Source organism: Phasianus colchicus, chromosome 9 (assembly GCF_987193195.1).
Source record: "Phasianus colchicus chromosome 9, bPhaCol1.hap1.1, whole genome shotgun sequence".
NCBI lineage: Eukaryota > Metazoa > Chordata > Aves > Galliformes > Phasianidae > Phasianus > Phasianus colchicus.
In genome coordinates this window covers 12,032,082-12,055,314 of record NC_143444.1, presented here as the reverse complement: position 1 = coordinate 12,055,314, position 23,233 = coordinate 12,032,082, and the positions used below count along the sequence as shown (strand labels likewise).

Genomic DNA, 23,233 nt, shown 5'->3' with positions numbered 1-23,233 from the left:
TTAAAACAAATCCACGTCAACAGCTGCCTTGGGAGTCACGCTGGTGGTCTGTCACAGCAGTGACTGTCACCATGCTGTACATGTAATGGAATAGAGAGGAGCTCTCGCCAAGCCCACCTCGCCCAACGGCAATTACACTGAGAGGAACCTTTGACAGCCGGGTGACATGTGGACACTGCTGAGATTGCTGGAGGTTAAGTTCTTGAGCTTTTTATCTTAGGGATTAGTAGAACATTAAAAATTTATTCTGGATGCTGGATACACATAATACTGCACATTATCATAAGGACTTTAACGTTTAATGATTGTTTATTTTTTTTAGTGCATGGTAATTTGTAAACAAGACTTTAAGGCTATACGTATATATCACTATCAGGGAAATACACACATAAATGTCACAGGTATTTACAGTTACAGCAGCACATGTTGTTAACAGTTCTCTAACGAGAGGAAAAGAAGTTGTATGGGTGTACAGTGAAAGGAGTTGGAGTACACTTCTAAAGCACCTTTAAAACTATGTGCACCTTACTTAAGTTTGCAGTAAAATGTTCCTAATAATGCTGCTGAATGTTGGTTTTGAGTGAAATGTAGAGAACTAATTAAATCACAGTGCTGCCAAATGTAACCTTAACTTCAAATCTGCATACACAGATACCTTCCAGGTATCCAGAATTAACAGCTACATGGCAAATTCTACTAGCAAATGCTCTTGGTGTAAGTCCTACAGAAATTAGGGTGCATTGCATGCAATCACAGAAGCACAAAAAATTGTACCTGTATCATTGCCCACAATTGAGAGGAGCTAAAAGTAGTTTATGCAATTTATCCTTGTTATCTGCCAGCAAGGAGAAAATGACTCCCAACGTCTGGTTATTTTACTGCTTGAATTTGGATGTGTGTGCAGGGTTTGGGATGTGTAGTGCAGCATCAGTGGTAGCTGAGACTGCGGGCAGACAGAACAGTGCTGAATGCGTCAGATTGCAGAGGGCTGATCATTCTGTAGATGTTCAGTTATAGCAGAAGTTTTCCTCTGCCAAACTCAGGTGTTTGGGGCTTGCCCTTTATAGCTCCCTTAACGGTTTATTGTATCCCTTGTTGGTCTGAGTCTTCCTTGTTAGGTGTCTCAGGTAAATGCCATTTTGGCACAAAAGAAGAATAAGGAATGTAGAAGGATGTGCTTGGTGAAGTAGAAATGCTATTTGCTTTGAAATCTCAGTTTATTTTATTTATCAATGTTAAAATCAATTTGAGTCTCACGTTTGAATCTCGTGACATTTTTGCATTTTCTTTTCTCAAAGGGTATCGTATCCTCTACATTCCTCTCTGTACAGGACAGAGCCAAATGAAGTAAAAAAGTATACCTCGAAGTCCTTATTCTTCCATTGGTGATACCACTCAGCTGTAGCACCACGAAAAATACAGGACATAACTTTAGAAGTTTTTGGTCCTTAATCCCAAAAGCAAGTTGCTGTAAGAAAGGACTTATATATTCTGTCTCTCTTTTTGTGCCATATTATCAGAAGATAATACTATAAAGGAACCGTGGATAAAATAGAAATAAGATCACATCACTCTAACAAAGAATTTCTAAAACCTAGATGCCTCTTACATATTTAGTGTAATCTAAATTAAATCCTTTCATAAAGCTGCAGAACTAATTTCCATACTATTTAGAGCCCTTCATTTGCAAGCTTGGAGGTACTGAAATATCCAAGTACGTACATACATGAAAATGGAGTGTATGGTTTTGGCAAGTTTTCAGAGATGTACCATTTACTTGTTGTTGTTATAGGAAGCCTCAGTCTCATTGAACGTAAGCCACCTTTTACTACAACTTTAAAAACATGCTATATAGCATAATGCACTGCTGCTGGTGATGTGAGCAGGGCTGGGGCTCTTACCTTCTAGTTTCATTCCAACACTGAGGCATTTTTGAAATCGGCAGTAAGGGCATCGCTTCCTCTGGGTTTTGTCAATCTGGCAGTTCTGGTTTTCTATACACGTGTACCTCTTGTTATTCTGCACCGTCCGTTTAAAGAATCCCTGCATGGGAGATAGGAAAATCAGCCCGTTCTGCTCGAATGGTGTGTTTCAGCATTTCATTGCACAGAAAGCATTGTAACATATTCATCAGACTCTTCTTACACAGTTCTACAGTCAGTTTTAAATGAAAGTGAGATGTATCTAGGAAAGAAGCACCAGACCCTACAGGAGCTTCTCTTGAGCTAAGGCTCTGCCTTCTAGGCTTGCATCAAAGCTTAGCAAGAGACTGTAGGCAGTGTGGAAGGAGAGGCTGGGCAGCTCCTTCTGCACGACTTAATTGTAAAATAAGTGTTCCTTCCAAAGCGGTTCTCTGTAAAATAAGTAGGAACACTGTGGCAAAGATAAAAACAATACAGAATACCGCTGGTGAACGTGTGTCCCAGTGGTGCGTGCTAAAGGCATAAGTGCTTGTTATTCAATTCTCATTGATTTTGTTTTAATGAAAATATAATGTGCCAAGTTAGTTTTACCGTGCAACTAAGTGTTTTAAATTGCTTTGTTCAAGCCGTGGAGCTTCCTTATGGTGCATTATTTAGATGGCTGTAAAGAACTTTGCAAATTTTTACCTGACAAATTGATCACACTATAAATTCATGTATATTTAAACTTGAGTGTAAAAAAAAAAAAAAAAAAAAAAAAAAAAAAATCCATGCAGAGAAATTAATTCAGAAGTAGTTAAAGGTGGTTCCTTTACAAAAATGTTATTCTCAAAATAAGGAACAATTGAAAACAAGTCACACATTTGTAGCTTTGTGTCAGGTGAGCTCTGGCAGTGTCTGGCTGCTGTAAGAACAGCCAAGTCACCACCATCACAGAAATGTGCTGTAGCACCGAGGGATGGGAAATCGTACAGCTGTAGGAGAGTGTGAAAGTGAGCTGTGCTGAGGAGACTCTGACTTTGTCCTCCGGGAAAAGAAATAGCCTAAGCATACGTAAATCAACAGAGATCGATATTTGGGACAGTTAGGAATAAAAGTTATGCTGTAACTACATCACTTTATAACAGCAAAACACTTTAAAGTAACACTAAAGCTACGATGGAAAACAGCCCGCATTGTTTCTTCCTTTTTGTGCAAATGAGCTCTCAAAGAGACTTGAAACCCTACAGCGTTTGGTGCTTAATTTTTCGTGAGAATCTAGCAAGAAACACATTAGAAACAAGCCCAGCTATTAACTGCCTTAGTTTGTCTTTTTTTTGTGTTTATATTTAAAAGTTTTATGCTGTACTTCTGTTTGTATGAAGCAGTGAGTACAGAACCTTGCAGCTCTCGCAGGTGAGCAGCCCGTAGTGGTACCCCGACACTTTATCTCCGCACACCGGACACAGCTCCTCCAGGTCTTCGTCATAAGAGTAATTCACCATTTTAAACTGAGACACTGGGAAGAGGAGAAACAGCACATTCTATTAGGATTTACGTTAATAACTCACTTTTTTTCCTGGAACTGCTCTCATCTAGAGGAGCAGTTCTCTTTAAAGTATAGCAGAAAGTACTGCAGAAAGTTCAATGTTTCAGAGTACGGCTGGCACTGCAGCGTGCAACTTTTGCCCAACAGCAAATCCGTGTGGCACTGAGCAGGTGAAGCCAAACCCTCGGCTCCTCACGTTTAGTTCTCAGTATTTATGTTCACGGAGTGCTCTTAATTCAGCGCCTAGCTGAGGGAAACACAAATTAAACGAGTTCGTTTAAATCCGAGAGTGATCGGGAGCGGGCTTTAAGAAAGTGCAATGGAAAGATGAAGCGTCACCGCCGTATTTAAAGTGACTCGGTTCGTTTCCTTTAAAGTTTTCTTTCAACATCAGGCTGCAAATATTTACTTAGCCTAGGCTTGTATCTTACAGCCCAGCACTTTTGTGCCGCGTTGCAGTCAAGTTACTTACTTGCTAAGCGGGAGCTCGTGGGCTCGGGGCGACCGCCGCCCCCCGCTCCGCTCCGCAAGCCCGGCCCCGAGCCGCAGCGGGAGCGCTGCCCGCAGCTCCGGCGTGCCGCAGCCGGGCACGGCGTCGCGCTCAGTCTCGGCGCTGCCGCCCGGCCCCGGTGGCGTGGGCGAGGAGCGGGTCCCGGCTCCCTGGGGGTCAGGGCTGCGCGCCCGGCGTTCGGGCCGCTCGGGGAAGGGGCTGGGGAGCCGCCCGGTGGGCGCACGCCGGGCTGAAGGCGGGCGCGGAGTGCGGTCGCTCGAGTCGGGCTCCCTCCGAAGAGCCCGCTCGGCTGCTCCGGCGGGCGATTCACGGAAAGCGAGCCCGTCCGGAGCGGCGCCGCCGATTTCCCTCCCTGGACCTCGGGTCGGCGGCGGCGGAGGGTTCCCGAGCGGTCGCGGGATGTGCCAGGCGCGCAGCGGCGGCGCTCGGGACGTCGCCTCCTTCCCGGTAGCCCCGCGGGTCGCGGGCGGCGGAGCGACCGTAGCCCGCCCGAAGCGCCCCGGTAGGAGCCCGGCTGGGGGCCGCGGGAGCTGCGCGCCGGGGCATGAACCCGCCGGCACGCGGCCGGGGCAGCGGCTCCGGGGCGGCCTCGGCACGGCCGGAGTCACCGCCTGCCAGCGGCGTGGGGCGGACGCGGGGCGGCGGACGGGGAGGAGAAAAGCCCGGCCCTCCCCTCCGCTCCCACGGCCGCCGCTCCGGGACCCGGCGCTGGGACCGAGTTCTCTCTCCTCGCAGGAAAAAAAAAAAAAACAAAAAAAAACCAAAAAAAAACGAGTGGGAAAGTAGGGGTTTTCCGAGCGTTTGGCGGGGAGCCTCCTCTGCGGGCGAAGAAAGGGGCGGGCGGGCCGCCCCCGGCACCTCCGAGCCCCCGGTCCACCCCGCCCCTACTTCCCTGCGGGCTCCCGGGAGGACGGGGGACGGCTTCCGAAGAGCCGCGGGGCAGGACAGGACCCGTCGTTCGGGGCAGGCAGGGGGCGGAGCGGGCGGCGCCCGTTCACGGGGTCGCGGGAACCGATCCGTCGCGGCGGCTCTCCCCAGAGCACCCGGCCCGGCCCGGCCAGCCGAGGCGCTTCCAGCTCGTGCGTCCCGCCGACGATGCACGCGCGCCGGGGCTCGGGGCGAAGTTTCGCCCCGCGGCCGCTGCCACCTGTGCCGTCCCCTCGGGCCCCGGGGTTGGCACTCCGGGACTTTCCCGCGCGGCACCTCCGCCGGTAACTTGGCGATAGTTTCGGGCGGAGCGGAGATGGGACGCCCGCGCCGTTTCGACCCGCGCCGGTGTCCCCGTGTAGCGGCCCGCGGGCGTCTGCACCTCCGGGCGAGGCTCCCGACCGCCGCGGCCGCGCCTCCCGGCCGGGCCCTACCGCGATCCGGCGCCGGTGCTTCGGTGCCCGAGCCGCGAAGGCGCGAGTTCGGCGGAGCTCGCGGGCGGCAGCCCTAAACTTTTTTGGCAGGACGCGGGGGCGGTTTGAAGGGGTGGGGAGCCGAGCGTGCGCGGAGGGGGAGCGCCGTGCAATTCCCCCCTTACCTTGCATGTTTTCTGGCATCTGCCCCTGTTCCCCATTCGACCGGGCGAGTCCCAGGGCCTCCGTCTCCACTTTGGGCAGCATGACAAGGCGGCTGCGGGCCGGGCTGGGGGCTCCGTGTCCGTCCGCGGCACCGGCACCTGGACACGGCAGCACAGATTTAGCGGGACCGTGGGGCGCTCGGCGACGACGCCTCTTCTTCCTCCTCCTCCTCCTCTTCCCTCCCTCCGCTCCGCGCCGGCCCCTGCCCCGCTGCAGCGGGAGCGCCGAGCGGCCCCGGCCGCCGGGAAGCGCCGCCGGGTGCCCGCGGCCGGGAGAGCCGCGAAGCGGTTGTCGGTCTGCAGGCGGCGGGGGCGGAGAGGAGAGGAGGAGGAGGAAGACCGGGGGGTGTCGGAGAGGAAGGAGCGACCCCGGGAGCCCGCAGCAGCTCCGCCAGGGGCTCAGCGCGGCGGCAGCTCGGCGCCCCGATCCATGCGGAGAGGCGTAGTGCACGGGAGCGCTCTGCCGCCGCCGGTGCTGCTGGACAGGGTTCCCACCCCCGGTCCCCTCCTCCCTTCCTCCCTCCTCCTCCTCCTCCCCCTTTCCCCCGCCACAAGTGCAGAGGTGCCGAGCCGGGACCTCTCGCCCCGGACCCGTGGGGAGGCGCTCCCGGAGCCCGGGGGCCGCGGGGGGCTTCGGCGAAGGGGGGCACCGGCACGGCTCTCGCAGCCAATACGGCGGAAGAGAAGTGAGCGACACCCCCGCGCACACACGCGCGCACACACACGCTCGACAGCGTGATCGCCCCCCGCCCGCTTGTTGGCCGGGCTGCGGGATCGGGGCCGCAGCCGAACCCGCCCGCCCCAGAGCAGCCCGACGGCCCCCGGCCCGCCGCGCACCCCGCTGCAGCTCCCCTCTGCCTCCCGCGGGACCACCGGCGCTCGCCTGTCCTCCTGCTGGAAGGGGCGGGCAGCGGGAACCTCGGCGTCTGGGGAACCCCGGCCCTCGGGACCCGCTGCCGCCTCTCTGCCCCAGAGCCTGAACGTAGCGGGCGGGAGTTCGCCTATCTATTCTGGCTCTTTGCGTCTCCTTTCCCTAAAACTTCTTGCGAAATCTATCGGTGCCGGTTGCATCGTTTGCACAAAATCCGATGCCCTGGCCGAGCCATCGCTTGAGCAAGAGCTTCCCTTCCCCGGCTCACGGTGCGGCGAGCGGCACTACTCCCCTGCGTTATCCCAGATAACTCGTTTCTCTCCAGCGGGCGTCTCAGCGGGAGCTGGGCGGCTCCGCAGCGCGAAGCAGCCCCGCACGGCCGCGCTGGGGCCGGGGGTCCGCCCGCCCCGCTGCTCCCCCCCCATCCCGGCCTCTCTGTGGGCACCGTGGTGTGGGCTGAGCGTTATTGTCACCTCTGCGGGCATCCGAGACCCCCCGCCCGTGCTGCTCTGAGAGTTCAATCACCGTTCCGTATATTAAAAGCTGAAAACATTCGGCGCTGAAAACCGCTTCCGATTGAAAGTGAGGCGCGGAACTGTCCGCGGCGCTGGGACCGCTTTTCCCGTCGGGTGGGACAGATTGCGGAGTAGCGGACCGTGTTCGAACTTACAGCCGCTTGTGATGAACGAAAGGGAGCGGGGCCGGAGTGCGTCGCGTGTGCCATTTTCTCCACAGTTCGAACTTTTCTCACCCACCGACGGGTAGAGCTTTGCTTAACTGAGTGCAGACCCCGAGCCAGCCCTACACAGACAGAGAGTTCTGTCTGTCTTTCCCGCTCTGCTCAGGGTGTTCAGCGTTGTGGGGCTGGACCCAGCGCGCAATGAGGCTCGGAGCTTACGGACTCCTTACGTTTTGCCATTCCCCTTCGGCACGTAGCCGGGCAGGGAAGTTTTGGTCTATGTCATCGCGTTATTTCTCAAGCTGTAACTTCACACCTTAGCGGTTCTTCTGCAGCGCGATGCAGAGGCGCGACGAGCCGCGGGGCGCCAGCGCGGTGCTCTGCGGGGCGGCCGAGAGCCCCCGAGGGAGTGCGCCCGTGCCCCGGTAGGAGCGGGCCGGGCCGGGACCGTGCGGCCGCTGGGGAGCTTCTCCCCCCGGCCCCAGTCACAAACAAGCCCTCGGGACGGCGTCGCCGTGCGGCGTCACCCGGGCAGGCTCCCTACTGCGGCCCGGCTCTGGCCGGAGCTGAGCGCAGCGGCGGCTCCGCTCCTTCGGCCGCCCGCCCCGGGGCTCGTGGCTCGAAGCTCTGCGCTCCGGCCGGGGGCCGCGCTGTGCGACGGGGCCGCGGCTTCGGGCCCGGCGAGAGGGCGGCCCGCAGAGCCGTCGGGGAACCGCCGCTCCCTCCCCGAAGTCCCGCCGAGGCGTCCCGTGCCGCTGCTCTCGTGAGTTCTGCTCCGAGAAAAGCGCACGCTTTTGGGCAAAAGCTGGGGCAGAGAGCCCCACGGGCAGCCCCGGCAGAACGGCCGAAACGCCCGCACCCCGGGCCTGGCCCTGGCGGCGGTCCTCGGGAGCTCCAGTCTCAGTCGTGGGCTCCGCATAGTTCTGCCGGGCAGGGATTGGGCAAGCACAGCGCTGCAGTGCTGCTCTGCCAGCCATCGCTACAGATGGACGTACTTTGGAGAGCTTATTACACATCCACTTCTCCGAAGTAACAGTTTAGGGCAGTACACATTATAAATGATACCTGGTCCCTTGTGGCTATGTTTAATTTAACATGGAGTCCTAGCACTCATGATTGCCTTGAGCAACCTTAATTACCCTTTCTTCTAATCTCTTCTCCATTCCTTACCAAGTTCTCCAAACTTTTTTTTTTTAAACGTGATTTCTCTCCTGAGTTTGCCTGCCTTGTTCTGACTTTGCCTGAAGGTCTTGATTGACGCGTGTAATTATAATTATAAAAGATGATGGCTCGGGGAGCCTCCAGCAGCCTTGATTAGTACGAGGAGCAAGACCTGGAATATTTTATACTTCCCTATTTAAATGTATGTTCATTTACATTAAAAAAACCACACAGACTGATTTTCAATAATTTGAAGCTTCTTCCACCTCTCTGTTAGAAAGCAAAGGGTTCTGTGTGGTGATACTTCAAGCTCCAATTTCTTATGGCTTCAAAGAGGCCGCAGAATTGGGGCTGATGTTGCACACACACAGACATCCCCATGCCCGAGGATCTGCTCGAGAGCAGCCAGTAACGCTCCCTGCCACCTCTACAGGGGAAAGTGGCCCAGAAAAGGTTGGGTTTGTGTTTCCAGCAAGCAAGCTGTAGTGAGAGGGAACCTCGGGGATAGGGGAGGTGTCTGAGACAAACTCTGCAGAAACAAAAGGGAAAAAAGAAATGAAAGACTGAAGTTTTCTCTTGGGAAGTCTAAATGCCAAGTCAATCAAGAAGACTTATAAGGAAGTACTTAAGAAGGAAAGAAATCCTCATCTGTTCTCTGCCCTCTCCCTTCCTTTCGAGTATCACGTTTTTAGCCCCAGAGTGAATCTCAAGGATCTCTCCCCGAAATCGGTGCCTTCAGCCAGTTGTGGGTGAAGTCCCTGCCAAGGAGCTGGCCCCAGCGAGACCCAGCCCCAGCAGCACCCAGCCCTAGCGGCACACCTCCCCGTGCTGCTCCGTGCTGCTCCGTGCTGCCCCACACCGCCTCACGCTGCCCCAGCCCCGGACGTACACGGGCAGTGCCCCCGGGCTGGCAGCCTGTGACTGAGAGCAGCACGAGCAGCTCCCCTCTGCAGCTGCAACATTTGTAATGCTGCTTCTGCTTCATCTCACTCAGCTCTCACTCCCAACTTTACGAGACTGTTTATACCAGGAAATATATATCTGTCACAGACTCTATTCTAATTATTTTCCTTCTTTTTCTTTTTCTTTTTCTTTTTCTTTTTCTTTTTCTTTTTCTTTTTCTTTTTCTTTTTCTTTTTCTTTTTCTTTTTCTTTTTCTTTTTCTTTTTCTTTTTCTCTTTTTTTTCCTTTTCTTTTCCCTCTAGTCTCTCACCCCATGTCTTCTGCCGTGTCCCTGCCATCCCTACCATCACAATCACCCCCACGGTACGACAGGGAGAGTTCCCTGAAACCTCCGAAGCCGCACAGCCCACGGGCTCCTCTCATCTTAGCCAACTCAGCCTCTCAACTTAGCCAAAGAACATTGCTTTTGGTTCCTAAGGATTCGGTTGGGCAGAGGTTGTTAGTGCTTCCAACTCATGCTTTAGAAAGCAAACTCTCCCTTCCATAAAACTGCAAAAGCACAAAAACATACTTTGTTTTTCTGTAATGTTTCTGATCTGCTGTCAGCAAATCAGAGACAGTGTTCGGGCTGCAGTGCTTTCTGCAGCAAAACGCACACCACAGAGAATCACTTTCCAAGCCTGTTGCTTTTTTTCTGCTGCAGGTCATCACCGCTGCCTTGCGGAGATGCCGATCCTCTCCGGCCCGAACCGGAGAGCCTTTTCCAAGCAGTCAATTATTGACCGAGAAGCTATTTTTAACGCCCGGCCGAGCTTACTGCTGCGCGCTGGAACGCCCTGCTGCCTTATAAACACCTGGCTGTGACGGGTGATGCGAAACTGCGGGATACTCCAGGGCGAGGAGCGCGTCGGGCCAAGTGGGTGGCAAAGCACCTCCGTGATTGCTTTTCTTTTATTGCCGGTGACTCACCGGAAGGCGTTGCGATGCCGCACCCCGTCCTGCCGCAGCCCGCCGGGCTCGGGGCGCAGCGCGGTGCCCCCTGACGGCTCGGGGCAGCGGCTCTCCCGGCGGCTCCCCGAAGGGCTGCCGGCGCTCCTGCGGGGCCCGGGGGGAGGCGAGGGCTGAGGCAACGCGGCCGGCCCGGGCGGCAGAAGGCGCGGGCGCCGCGGGAGAGGCGAGCCCTGCCCGGAGCTTGCGGGGGGGGGTTCCCCGCATCGGCAGCACCGGCAGCACCGGCAGCACCGTCAGCGAGCCGCAGCCTTCGGCGCAAGCCAGCCTTTAGCCTAACACACTCAAAGAGTCGGTTTTGCAAGTAGAAAACATGCTAGTTTTCTTTCTTTCTTAACGGTAGATGGTATGCCTTTCGTAGAGAAGACGCATTCTATCCCAGCACTGCTCGGACCTGTTGCCGCTAACCGCGCGAAGGGAAAACGTCCTCGCGCCGAGGACACGCAGCGGGCCCCTCCCCGCGCCCGCCTCGCAGCGGAGCCGCAGCCCCAGCCCTGCTCGGAGCGGCGCGGCGCGGGATGCTGGGCAGTGCTGCCCTCCGGGGCCGGGCACGACCGCCTGGGTGCAAATACCCACCCAGCTATTTGTTTACTTCGCTGGCGGGGTCCGTTTGTCTCGGCCGCGCTGCCCCTTTGGAGCCGCGCGTGGAGCATCTCGGTTATAAAGGCTGCAGCCTGGTCTAGAAGTACTCCAAATATATTTGTGTATAAAGCAAGGCTCCTGTCAGGGCTGAGCGCTGGCCTCTGTACCATAAGAGATAATTGATTTCTATCCTGCACAGACAGGCTTAAAAATGAAATTTCTTTTGCTGAGGCAACTGACCTTGATCTGCTGGTGAAAAATAAAAAAAATAAAAAGGAAATGTTTTAGGTCCGTTCCTCCCCCCTCCCCTCCCAAATAGTGATTATGTTTTGAAGCTTGCAAACTTTATTTACAAAAAGTACTTTAATAGCTGATCTTTATCGTGAGCAAACCCAGAGCTCATAGATATATACGTATCATCTAAGGGTTCTCCACACATAAGTGTATAATCATAAAACAAACCGTGAAAAGATAGAATAGTTTATATTGAGAAATCTCGATAAGGATTGTGTATGTATGCAAGGCTGTGCATTATTTATAACGATGTATGAATATATCTTATACCTACTGATGCACATATCAGCTCTGCAATACATATGAAGTACTTGTGGAATAGGAGAGTAAACTTTACCTTTCAGTAACATTTCTGTCCACACTGCAGCAAGGCACAGCTCTTGCTGCAGGTAATTCTTCCCTGCTGCCCTGTGTAAGGACATGCTGGGAGCTGACCTCTGAGATGCCCACATGGATGGGTGACTGGAGGCTTCTGGCAGCCCTGGAGGTTTTCCTCTGGAGACCACAGGCGGCATATGGTTGTTTTGCATCCATGTATTTGAGAGTTTAAAATTTGACTTCCTTAAGACTAACTGAAGAGAATCAAGTGTACATGCTGCTTTTCTAAATAGCTCATTTGCAGTATAATGATGGCAGAAGTATTTAAGGAGAGGAAAACTGTGTAGAAGTCAAGAGTAGCATTGAGATGTCACTGTTAAAAGCTGCCTGGGTCTTGCACCCAACCTCTGCTCATTCCCGTGGAAGCTTTGCTTGCTCTCAAAATCCTCATCCAAACTTGTAAAGACAGCATTTGCTGTCTTTGCCAGTGATGTGAAAGTGCATGATATACGCATGCTAATAGTAGTAATGCATACAAATAAACCTTGCCAAACTGGACAGCACTAGTTAGAATACTGTAAATTGCCGGGTGACATTAAAATTAATATGGCAGTAAGTATTACACAAGCTGAAAAGCCTCACAGTAAGAAATTGCAAGGCGATTATTTGTCCTGCTCTGCAACCATTTTTTCAAGTTAATGAAACTGTTATTTCTGTTAAATAATCGTAGCTAATGCTTACACAAATTGCAGTGTCCCTAAGGATGCTAAGACAGTGGTATGACTGGAGGAAAATCCAGCTGGTTGAGTGACTTTATGCTTCCTAGGAATCCAACCAGAAAAAAATCATGGCACTTCCAGAGGACTGTTAGATGATCTTCACCTGGAAGATGTGATGTTCTAGTAAGATCCTGTGAATTCCAGCTACTTTTTTTTACTACATGACTGTAAACCTAAAAGCAGCTGTCAGCTCCATTCTGGCTGTTTGCTCTCTGAGGGGCAGATCCACTCCCCTTTAAATGAGAGAAGGAGTTTTATTGGTGTTCATGGGAACTGGACAAGGCCAAGAGGAAGCAGGCTCACCCTTGCAGCTCAGTATGTTGCTGCTCTGTACCACAGACTGACTTATCCCAATGGATAAGCACTGGCTGCCTATTCATGCACAAGCGCCCCCAACAAGAGCACCTCACACACCCACCTGCTTTGCTTTGGCTTGGGGAGGAAACAGCAAAGGATGTGCTGGGAAGGACTGGACAGAAGGGAAAGTCCAGAGATGGAATTTAGTCTACTTGGTATTTGTGCAGATTGTGTTTATTCCATGAAGGGAGAGCAAATAAGAGCAGGATCCTGCTCCTTCTTACATTTAATCCTAAGAGCACGTGGTATTCAGGATACACATGTCAGATCAGACATGCTTGTCAGGAATGCCACCAGGAGCTGTGGCGGTGCTGTGCCACACAAGGCAACAGTCCTGCCCTGGACACAGAGTACCTAGGATTTCAGAGTCTGGCACAGGATTCAGATTTGCTTTGCTTAGTGAATCTGACCTGGTATGACCACAGCATGGCACACGTGAGTGCATTTTGGAAGTATGGTGACAACAGGGCTTTGCTAATTCATGACCCTCTGTCCTTCGTATCTACATGATTTAGAGAACCCTAAATATATCTGGTGTAAGTATGATGGAGAGGAATGTCTCATTTTTCCTTCTTCTGTTATTGTGGATGGGTACCCTTACAGAACAGTCATAGGACATTATCCTCCAGCCATTCATTCACAGCCCAGCCAAGTGTGCTGTGGTGTTGGACATGGCCTTTGTGTGGGAGGTGTAGAGCAGGAGGAGGGGGTGAGCAGGGAGCTCCTAGGGGCCGGCGGCCTGGGGCATAGCTGGGTCCCAAGTGGGAACCTGTCCATGGGTACCCTCTCCTTCCCCTGGAGGAGTAGCTCCTAGGAGATCAGGTTTCAGCTAGATTTGAGGGTACTTCCTGCAGCTGTTGCTGCACCTTCCATTGCTGCAGTCCCTTGATGGCAAGGGGCCCATATCACACCCTGCATCAGGAATAGTGCCTTGCCTGCACACAGTGACGCACTTTGGGGTAAGAAGAGGATAGTGATCCCAGGTACATGGCCCTGGGCCAAAGCTCCCTTTTTCATCCTTGCCATAAACTGCCGTGCCAAGGCACAGCCTTGCACAGCCAGGGGCTGTGAAACCTGCAGCGTGGCTGAGCTGCCTTGCACAGGCAGAAGAGCCTCCCAGTCCATGTAGGAGCAGTCTGCTTTGGCGTGCCATCTGCAGCCCTGGTGGGGCTCCATCACAGCCCCTGTGGCACTGGGCAGCTGGGGCACAGTGCCCCTCGTGTTGGCAAGCCAGAGCAATCCTCGCCAGCCGACTTTCTGAGTGGAGACCGAGCGGGTGCTGTTCCATATCCTGCTGAAAGTGTTTACTTCTTCACTGTTCGGAGGTATCAACCGACTTTCACTATCCAGCCCATCCCTACTGAACCAATATCTGTATGCGTTTTTAGATACTAAAGAGAACCTGCATTTAACATCCGTATTACTTACAGAACAACAACAACAACAAAAATACCCTGAAAACATTCCTGAGGTTTTATTCAGTAACAACAGTCAGGCCAGTAGCAATTTATGCTTTTCGCCAGTGCTAATACACACACGTGCATATGCAGTTTCTTAGTAATTAGCAATTATAATATTTAAAAATACTATTAATGGTCCAATGGTAAATTTGGTAATCACATTATCTCTGTGGAAAAAAAATCATTCACTCAGTCATCGGCTGTTTACTTTCATTTTACATAGTGTCATAAAGTTCTCATTTGCCTAAAAACACATGTAAATTAATCAGTTTTGTTTGCTTGCCCAATCGTAATGATTTTTTTCGGTTTGGGCAGCCTCAATCTCATATATTTACGCAGAGTCATCAAAACAGAAAACTGTTACTTACCGACTGATGTAAGTCCATGTTTTATAGATTCCTGTATGATGGCCGTGTGAGAACTAGAAGACATTATTGAGTGTAAATATACAGTCCCCTTGGGTGCAAGGTGTACAGCATTGAGTACGGAAGAGGTGCAGCCTGTAAACTTTTCTGGCCTTGAGACCAAGGCTATAATAACCCTCAGTGAAAGTCGGAGTGATGAACAACAACAAAAAAATTATCCCAGAATTCAGAAAGTAACAAGCATGTCTTTCGGTGGACTCTGTACTTTTTCCAGCATTAGTGACCTGCTGTAAACCATGTATCCCATTTCATGATAGTCTCTAATCAGAAGAATTGGAACTTGTGATAGGTTTGGCCCCATCACGTGATTTAGTACAGCTTGATAAGAAGGCCCTGTTATAAAGTGACAGCAGAAGAGATAAGAACTCTTGGCAGATAATGACAGAGAAATGATTAACCCAGAGTGGAGAGGTGCTATGAAACCCAGAGAGTGGAGGGTTGTAAAGTTGTGGGGTCATAAGATTATACTGAGTGGATGAAAAGCCATACCAATGTAAGTGTAATGACTATAAACTCAAGCTTGTGACCTATCTTCCTGATGTCATCACCTCTTTGCACAGTGTACTGCAAGCACGGTTGTTTTGGCTTCTGTAAACACTCTCGGGATGGCAAAGCAAGCAAGCGTTAATTCCTTAAAGGAGGCTTGGGAATGTGCTTGGGATTCTACACCCGAGTGACAGCGTGTGCAAACCTCTGTGATGGGTTTGTCAGACAAAGCACTTTATTGCCCAGACTGCAGGCTGGAGACAGCTCCAGGTTGTAGCCGCTTAGCTGAAAGTGTAATGCTTGTGAATAAAGTAAGAGTTTTACAGCATTGTTAAGCATCGATACTCAGGATTATGATACATAGATGGTATTGGCTCACCTGAGGCTGCTGAGGTACAGAATGCAGTCACTGCATGCAAAATGGCTGCAGGTGCTTTACTGTAAATACAAGTTGGAACATTGGGCAGCTGTGCAGATGACTGGGTTATTGCTCGGCTTGGCTCTGAGTGGCCAAGTCCTGCTTTGTGGCCGGCAGAGGAAGTGTGGGGCACCTTGCCCTGCAGCATTGTGCCTCGTGGCACCCCATGTCATGCAGGTGGGTAGGGGCTGTGGGCCCTATAGGGGTACGTTGCTGTGCCCTCGGTGCTCGCTATAGCCTAGGTGCAGTCTGTGGCTCCCACCTGAGTGCTCAGATGATATTTGATATGTTAAGTCTCTTGGAAAATCAAGAAGTTCTTCCACCGCGGGCTGGATCTGAAGCCTCTTGAAGTCTGCTGGAGTTTTGCTTTTGATATTTGTGGAGGGCTGTAAAGCAACATCTGCTTTTTTGTGTGCTTCGTCACGATGGTTGGACTTGGATGATAAAGCGGTTAGTTTGTGCTGAAAGGGGACGACTTTTCAGGATTCTCCTCAGACTGGGGTTGTTGTGACAAACTCTGCGGAACTTGTAAGGCTTAGGTATTATAGCCAGGAGCCCTGTGTGTTGGGCAGCTCCCCAGCGAAAGAGTCAGGTTTTAGAGGGAGGACCTGATTTTCTAAAGTCTTATTAAAAAACTGCAAGTGCATTTCGGATGCATTATCTACCCTGATGGTGTGTATAAATCGGCCATATATTTGTTCACCCATTTAATGAGTCCCAATCATAAATATTCATTGTGTTTATGGTACACACAGCAAGTAAAATCATATTGACTTGTGCACCAAAAACTTCCTGAGGTCAAGTTTCTCTTCCTTGTTTTTATACTTGTATAGTGAGCAAACTGCCAAACTACCTCTCAGCGATGCTGTGAATTATTGTCTTGTAATGTTTATGAGATGCTTTAAAAGCAAAAGCATGCAATGTAAACACATCTTTCTATTTATTATGGGAAAAAATAATTTGTAAGTTTGGTTAAACGGACACTATGGGTGTTTTTACAAAGTCACTGATATTTTTTATCTGATTACATCTGGAAGCCAGAAGCCAGCTTTTACCACAGTTTTAATACAAACCCAAAGAATTAGTCTCTCTGTCAATTCCAATTCATCTAATCATCAAATAGCTTTTAAATTCTGTTCATAAAAATACAAAAGAATCATTTATTCCATCAAATAATAGTAATAATAATAACAAAGCAACCTATGTGTCTTCCAGGGCAGGAGATAAAAGAGAAAAGCTGAGTGTAAGGCTTGAAACTTTCTACTGTGCCATTGGAGACATTGTTGGAGCTCCACTGGCCCATATGCAGGAGTGTCTATAAAAGAATCTGCCCTATGTGAGGGAGAGAGACACTAAATCATAGGAAATAAAGAAACTTCATGCTTTTGGCTTCCAACTAGGTCATTCCTTTCCTTGTTTTTGCATCAGTATCAAATGTCAGGGTCACTGAAAATGTTCTTTTTTTCCTTTCTGATACTTTGTCTCCATGGATACAAGAATGTGTGCCAGGTGCATGACCAGACAGACTTTCTTTGCCTTTCTTTGTACTGAGTCCGAAGGGGAAAAAATAAACTCATAGGAGAACTCCAGGATGATCTGTATCAGTCCATGATCTGGCATCTCTGTATATTTACCAGGTCTTTCAGGAAGATAATTAATTGAAAACTGTTTACTGTCTTTATTTTGCCCATTCTTGTATGATGTTGTCCCTTGTTGGTCCCTCAATGAAACGTCCCTCAAAGAAAACGCACCTGATTTCAAAAGCTTGGCAATGATCCCTCCTTTGACTCTTGTACATCAAATTATTTTGCAGCCATTTACCACACAAAAGGAATTAGGAGTTTCTCCTCTTGTGGACATTTTTCTCTCGTAGCATTTCATCTGGGCACGTGAGGATGTTAAAGCAGCTAGATCAATGAACAGTGACCTCTTCCAAGAGTCTTAAACCCCGCCTTGTCCACGTCGGTGTAAATTTGGTGAGGTCGGTCAAGAGTCTGCCATTTTCTCTTAGGAGTTTGGACGTTGCTTTTCTGAATCCAGTATGCTCCTCTTTATCTCTCTCTGTCATCTCAGAGTATCACAGAGCTCCCTAGAGGTACATCTCAGCAAAGCTAAACGCTTGGCACAGTCACATCAAGCGAGGGACAGAATCCTCGTATAACTGAAAGTCCAGGGCAAATGTGGCATTGAGCCTAGCATGGTGCCCACCAGGTGTGAGCTGTTACCTGGTCCTGAGAGTAGGCCAGTTAGTTTCAGCTGCAGCTTTGTTTAAGTGGAAAGAGATTTACAAGCCTTATTCCTTTATCTGGAAATCACTCTGTAAAATTTCATTTCAGCCATTCTGCCATTCCTCCTGGCCTAACACAGACATTTAAAATTCTTTTGCATACTTCAGTGTATTTTCTCCACCATCATGAACTTTATACTATTGTGCATGTGCAAAACTGCAATTGAAAATACAGTATTCTGTAGAAGAAATTAAGAAAATGTGATATATCTGTTGATTGTCTTTTGGGGTTATCAGTGAAACAATTCTGGTACTGAAATGCAGCAGTTCTAATTAATGAGATTATTTCCAGCAGCTGATTCTCAGTTACTGTTTGGTCACGTGGTGTGACTGCACCGTTAAATGTCTTGCTCATTTTCTTATGTATCCATACATACTTGTAGGCCACTCTGAAAGTAATATCTCCTATTTTTTTCCATGAAAACTGCAGAAGGGACAAAGAACATAATTCTCAGCTACAAAAGATAACTTTTCAGCATAGTCACCAATATTAGCTGTGCATTTTCTCCAGTGAGGAACAAGAGCCTGCATGCTACACTTATAACAGTCTGCACCAGTGGAGGTGACCCAGCGCTGCTGTCACCACTGCTGAAATGCACCATCCATTGCCTCATTTTGCTGCATCCAGTGTTTGGTCTCCGTAAGCATTCAGCAAGCATTGATGAATATCAACGGGTGCCATTTTTTCTTCATGTCAGATACCATTTTGTCAGACTGCTCTTCTACTGCCATCTGTCATGCAGCCAGAAAATGCAATGGAATGCTGGTGGGAGCCAACATCCACCTCTGACATCGCAGACTGATACAGTAAAATTGGAGGCATTACTTTTGGAGCAGCCCAGTATATAAAAACACTTATCATGCTTATCACCTCGGTAATCAAATGTAATGCTGTTAAAATTCATGTCAATGTGTGCTACTCCTTTCTAGTGGTTTTCAGCATATTCAAATTCAGCTGTGTTGGATTGAAGCACGGTGAGTTCTTCATGGGTGTTAACAATGCAAATCTTTTCCCATGACTACTTTAATCTTTTGGAATATGTTCGTCTTTTAGAAGTTTATCTTCTCTGATTGGATGAGCACAATTGAATAGAAACCATATTTGAAGAGGAAGAATGAATTGTAGAAATTAGAAGATTGCTTCTTGTGATTTTTCCCTGATAATTACTTAGAAAAAGTTTGTTTGTTTTTTTTTTTTTTTAAAGTGAATATTTCTGCTGATAAGTGAATATCCAGAGGAGGAGGTAAATACAGATGTCTGGAAATACTCCCAAGGTTAAATGAGCAATAGGGGAGCCTTCAGGAGTGCTTAGGAAGAAAACTCAGTTCTGTGCAGCTGTGGATCACAGAAGTCCTCCTTTGGCCTTAACTGAATACCAAAGCAGAGCTGGGGCAAGCTGTGGTGGGGCACGATTTCATGCTAACTTTCTGCATTGGAGAAAATCAACCTTTTTCTTGGCAAGCTTTTTCTAGGCAAGTTCTATGCCTATCTGTTTGTCTGTCTATCTAAATCTATGTCAGCAGCTTCAATTCTAATTTCTTGCACAAATACTTTCCTTCAATAATCTCACTCATTGGCATACAAAGAAAAAAGATATTAATTAATTACGAAACCTTTTCAAAGCTTATCTAGCAGCTATTTACTAGAAATAGGAACAGAGTATTTGACTATGTGAGAAAAGAGCAGATTTCTGTGGAACAGGCAAGGGGAAATTACTTCCACGTATGTACCAGTAACAGGTGTTGTGAACTCATCCATCATCTTACACAGCACTCAGGAGCAGAAAGCAGCTTCTCCTTAGAGTATTATCAATAAAATATTAGGAATATGTTCCTTTGGAGGGAGGAGAGGAGAAAGAGTCCTAAAGTGAATGTTAAGTGGTACTTAAAATCTTTTGAATTTGGTAGCTGGAGGATCTGTTTTTTTCACGATATGTACGTATGTGCAGGGAGAGCAGTTATGCCCTCTGCCCCTCACAAAAGCCAAAAGCAAAAAAGGCCCCGCACCTTCACTTGAGGCAGGTTGTAAGTCTTACCTCAGGACCCTGCATCCTGAAACACACAGTGTGCTCTGATGAGTTTCTCCCAGTCTCTCCCCTGAGGGACACCAGGCATGTGCTGCACCTCCTGCTGCCCGGCCTCGTGTGGGTGCATCTGAGCTGGCTGCTAATGCAAAGTGGAAGGCAGCAAAAGCAAGCGGCTCAGCATGGCACTTTGTGTCCTGCTGGGGGGGTCTCCTAGCAGAACCAGGAACGAGGGCTGTCTGGGGGCTGGGGAATGGAGGAGTGGCACATAATGCCCACTGCATGGGCTTAACTGCCACAGCAGGCAGGAGGAATCAAGGCTTACTGCTGGTGCAACAGCTTGGGTCTGGTGCAGATGAGAGCTTTTGCTTCTTTCTGTCTTCCCAACAAACAAGTGCAGAATTTGTCCCAGTTTCAAAGCCAGCTTTTGTTGGGAAGCATACTGGACAGCAGAGAAAAGTGGGGCAAAGGCCATTCAGAAATAATGATTTCTGATCATTTTATTAATAACTGTGAGAAATGTGGCACCTGGCAAGAGAGATAAGTGGATTTTCCTAAGCTCTGTTATAGGCAGGTAAATATTGCTCTGGTTTATGGCAGTAATAATTAAACAGCGCACTGGTCTTTATCTTGACAATTTAAAATTTGAGGTGTTTTCTGGAGGCATATGATGAAATCTGGACACCCGCAACTTCAGGTGTAAGCTTCATGGTAAAAGACCGTATCTATTCTGTCCAGCAGATATATTTCACAAGCATATGTAGCAGTGAAGAAACACAGCTTTTTCATTGTCTTCTGAGTCATGTAGGCACCACTCTTGATAAATATTGCAGTTCTTAAAAAACAGAACAAATAGACTTAAGATCTGAGAACTGCTTAATTCCTTCAAGAGCGTATCTCCCCAGTGCAGCCGCATGAATAATAGATTAGTATAACATATTAATTAATATTTTTATATCTTTTTATACTGTGTGCCCAGAGTTTGTCAGACCTTATCCTCATTTCATTTTAAACGCTTGGACAACAGTACGACAAAGGAATGACCCTGGAATTGGGGTGTCTGTTTTTCTGGGGAGAGCAGGAACCTGTGGGATTTCTGAGGAGCCCCAGCTGGCAGAGAACAGCCTTAGATCAGACCACTGGCATATCTGCTGTGATGTGTGTGGAGCTGTTCTGCCCTCCTCTTTGCATAATGTTCAGACCAAGTCCTTCATCTCAAACTGAGGCTTTGGGGGTACTTCAACCCGCTCCCTTAATAGCTGTAAATTCACATTAATCTCTTGCTAACACCACTATGCTTTCTTCTGTTCACCACAGCCTATCCTCCCACTAGACTGAAGTGTTCTTCTGTGGTGCGGACAGCGGTGTGCACAACTGAGTTAGATACCTAATGCTGAGCTCTAGAAAGCCCCATAAAACAAACAAATAGATAAATGCAGGGAGAGAAATTTAATAGAGTAATAGTGGAAGGATAATTTTTAAAAAAGCTTCAATCAGAGGCCTGAAGGCATCAGTAGGCCTTAATGACTTCAGCTGGGCTCCCCCGAGTCATGACTGGCCTCACCTGTGCACCTACCCACATGGCTGTGGGGCCATATAAACTCTTGGGTGGAGCCTCAGCTGTTTCTTCGAGCTGTGCTGAATGTGGGTCTGATCTTGCATTGTTCTTTGAGTTTTCTGGTTTAACTGCATGTCTCTTTCATTCTTCCTGATGACTGTTGGTGACTTGCCGCTGCTCTGCTGGACCAGCTCCTGTGCTGTGGGACTGTGCTCTTGGTAAGGTTCCTACCCATTCTGTGTTACGTTTGCTGTTGGCTACTAGTTTGTTTCCTTTTAAGGTACAGTTGGCCTTTGCTGCTCTCTCACAGCCTTTGTGCCAAGAAGTTACTGCTTTCAGTTCATCTAAGACTCACCAGTTGAAAAACTTAACTCTTTATTCAAGGAATGTCTACTCTACTGTTTCTTTTCTTCAAAGCCCATGAAAAGGTCTGGTTTAGAAAGCAAAAAATACTCAGGACAAAGTCCTGTGTTAAGGGCTGTGCTAAAGTCAGTGAAGCAAGTTCTGTATGTTAGGTAAACATATATTTTCTGAATGTCTGGATTTTTTGTCAGTGTTCTTGTATTGGTGTTGCTGTTCTTCATCTTTCAAGGTTAATTTTACTTCTATGCAGGAGAGAGGCTTTTGCTATTCTTTGTTTAGTTCAGTGAGGTTTCCCTTGTGATTAAAGCCAGCAGTAATTGTGCTCATTTTTCCACGTTCCACTCTTCTCTCTACACATCTTTTGAAGAAGTTCTCCTTGTTCCTTCATAGGCTCTAATGTTCTGTAAGGAAGCACATGGATTTGGTGGGACTTGTGTGTGCTTTTCTCTTGAAATATGAGGGCTCTTCAACTGGAATGTGAATCTTTCTCAGATAGAAATTACATGGTCTCACAGGATTTTGTGTTTTGATGTATAATTTTGGCTTTTTTATTTTATTATGGGAGAAGCAATTTTGCTCACAGAGGTTACAATGAATGGCAGTTAAAAAGAACATGCTCTGTTTCTTCTGTGGTATCTGCGCAGAATCTGACTGACCTTCACATGACCTTGCTTGTGAAGAGCTTGCAGCAGGTGATTGCAATGTGGCAGGTGCCCTTCTCATTACTTAACTTGCTGCTACAGCGCAGGCAGAGGACTTCTGATGAGAAGCTGGAGAGAGCTGGGGCACGTACAAGGTGCAGCTGAAGCCTGTTTCTGCAAAGTAGCAGCTGCTTTGGGTTACCATTAACTCACTGCCATGTTTGACACTTGTACATCAGTTCATGGGAGGTAATGACTGAACAATAACAATTGATTTTTTTCATTTCATATTAACGGCATGGAAATTGCCAGTATATGCAGTGCTATTTTTGCAGCAAAAGAAGCATTGTCTTTTCTTTCCTGTATCCCTCTCCTATGTGTCAAGAAGCTGTATAAAATTCTGTCATTAAGTATCAAAACTTCACAATCTGTGAAATAGACCATTTTACAATGAATTTCAGTCTTGAAGCAAATATCCGTTAAGCTTAAAATAAATAAATGCATTAGATCAATTATTTACCCAAAGCACACTGAGACAAATGACAAACAGTGAAATGACAGAAGAGGGATGGAATGGGGTGGAAGTTCTTTCTGACTCAAAGATCAGTGTTCAGGTGAATGTAGAGGGGGACTGACTTGGGCTGGTGGAGATTGAAACCAGCTTTATCATTTTTATTGAAGACAATTAACCAGAATCCTAACTTATCTCAGGGTGAGCTGCTTTAGTGAAGTCACTGACATAGTGGTTGTATAAAACACTGGGAATGGGCAGGAGGGGAGTCTTCATTTTGAAGTTTAAAAAGTAATTTTGCACAGACAGTAGGATTTTTGCATAAAGTCAGGCCTTTCTGTGTCACTTCTCCTATAGCTTAAGAAACTAGCAGAATTCAAGTGAAATCGTAGCTCAAAATGTTTCCACAATATGAGTAAAAGCACACTTTGTTACATCAAACACAGACATTTACCTCTTCTTTGTTCTGTTACTGTCTGATCTTATTCCCCCCTCTCCCTTTTGACCTTAGATACCATTTCTCTCTTTTTGTCTGGTCTGCTGCTGTCTTCTGTTGTGGACAGAATTCCTCTCGCTGCTGCTT

The 23,233-nt window shown here is 48.6% G+C and overlaps 1 protein-coding gene and 1 long non-coding RNA gene across 6 annotated transcripts in view; one reads left to right on the top strand and one right to left on the bottom strand.

Moving 5' to 3' along the window:
* Window positions 1-14,514, bottom strand: part of NR5A2 (nuclear receptor subfamily 5 group A member 2) — an 87,003-nt gene extending 72,489 nt beyond the window's left edge. The window contains exons 1-4 of one of the 5 annotated variants that reach the window (XM_090146174.1): window positions 14,306-14,511; window positions 5,487-5,624; window positions 3,302-3,420; window positions 1,902-2,043 (exon numbers count right to left, since the gene is read on the bottom strand). In XM_090146174.1, coding sequence (XP_090002300.1) covers window positions 1,902-2,043; window positions 3,302-3,420; window positions 5,487-5,624; window positions 14,306-14,369 — 463 coding nt within the window. In that variant the 5' untranslated portion in view covers window positions 14,370-14,511. Of the gene's footprint in view, window positions 1-1,901; window positions 2,044-3,301; window positions 3,421-3,922; window positions 4,300-5,486; window positions 6,009-6,362; window positions 6,539-14,305 lie in introns of those variants that run through there. The other 4 variants (XM_090146178.1, XM_090146175.1, XM_031595824.2 and 1 more) reach the window with 4 other exon arrangements.
* Window positions 1-23,233, top strand: part of LOC116230390 (uncharacterized) — a 107,669-nt gene that overhangs the window by 8,342 nt on the left and 76,094 nt on the right. The gene's annotated exons all lie outside the window — the stretch shown is intronic.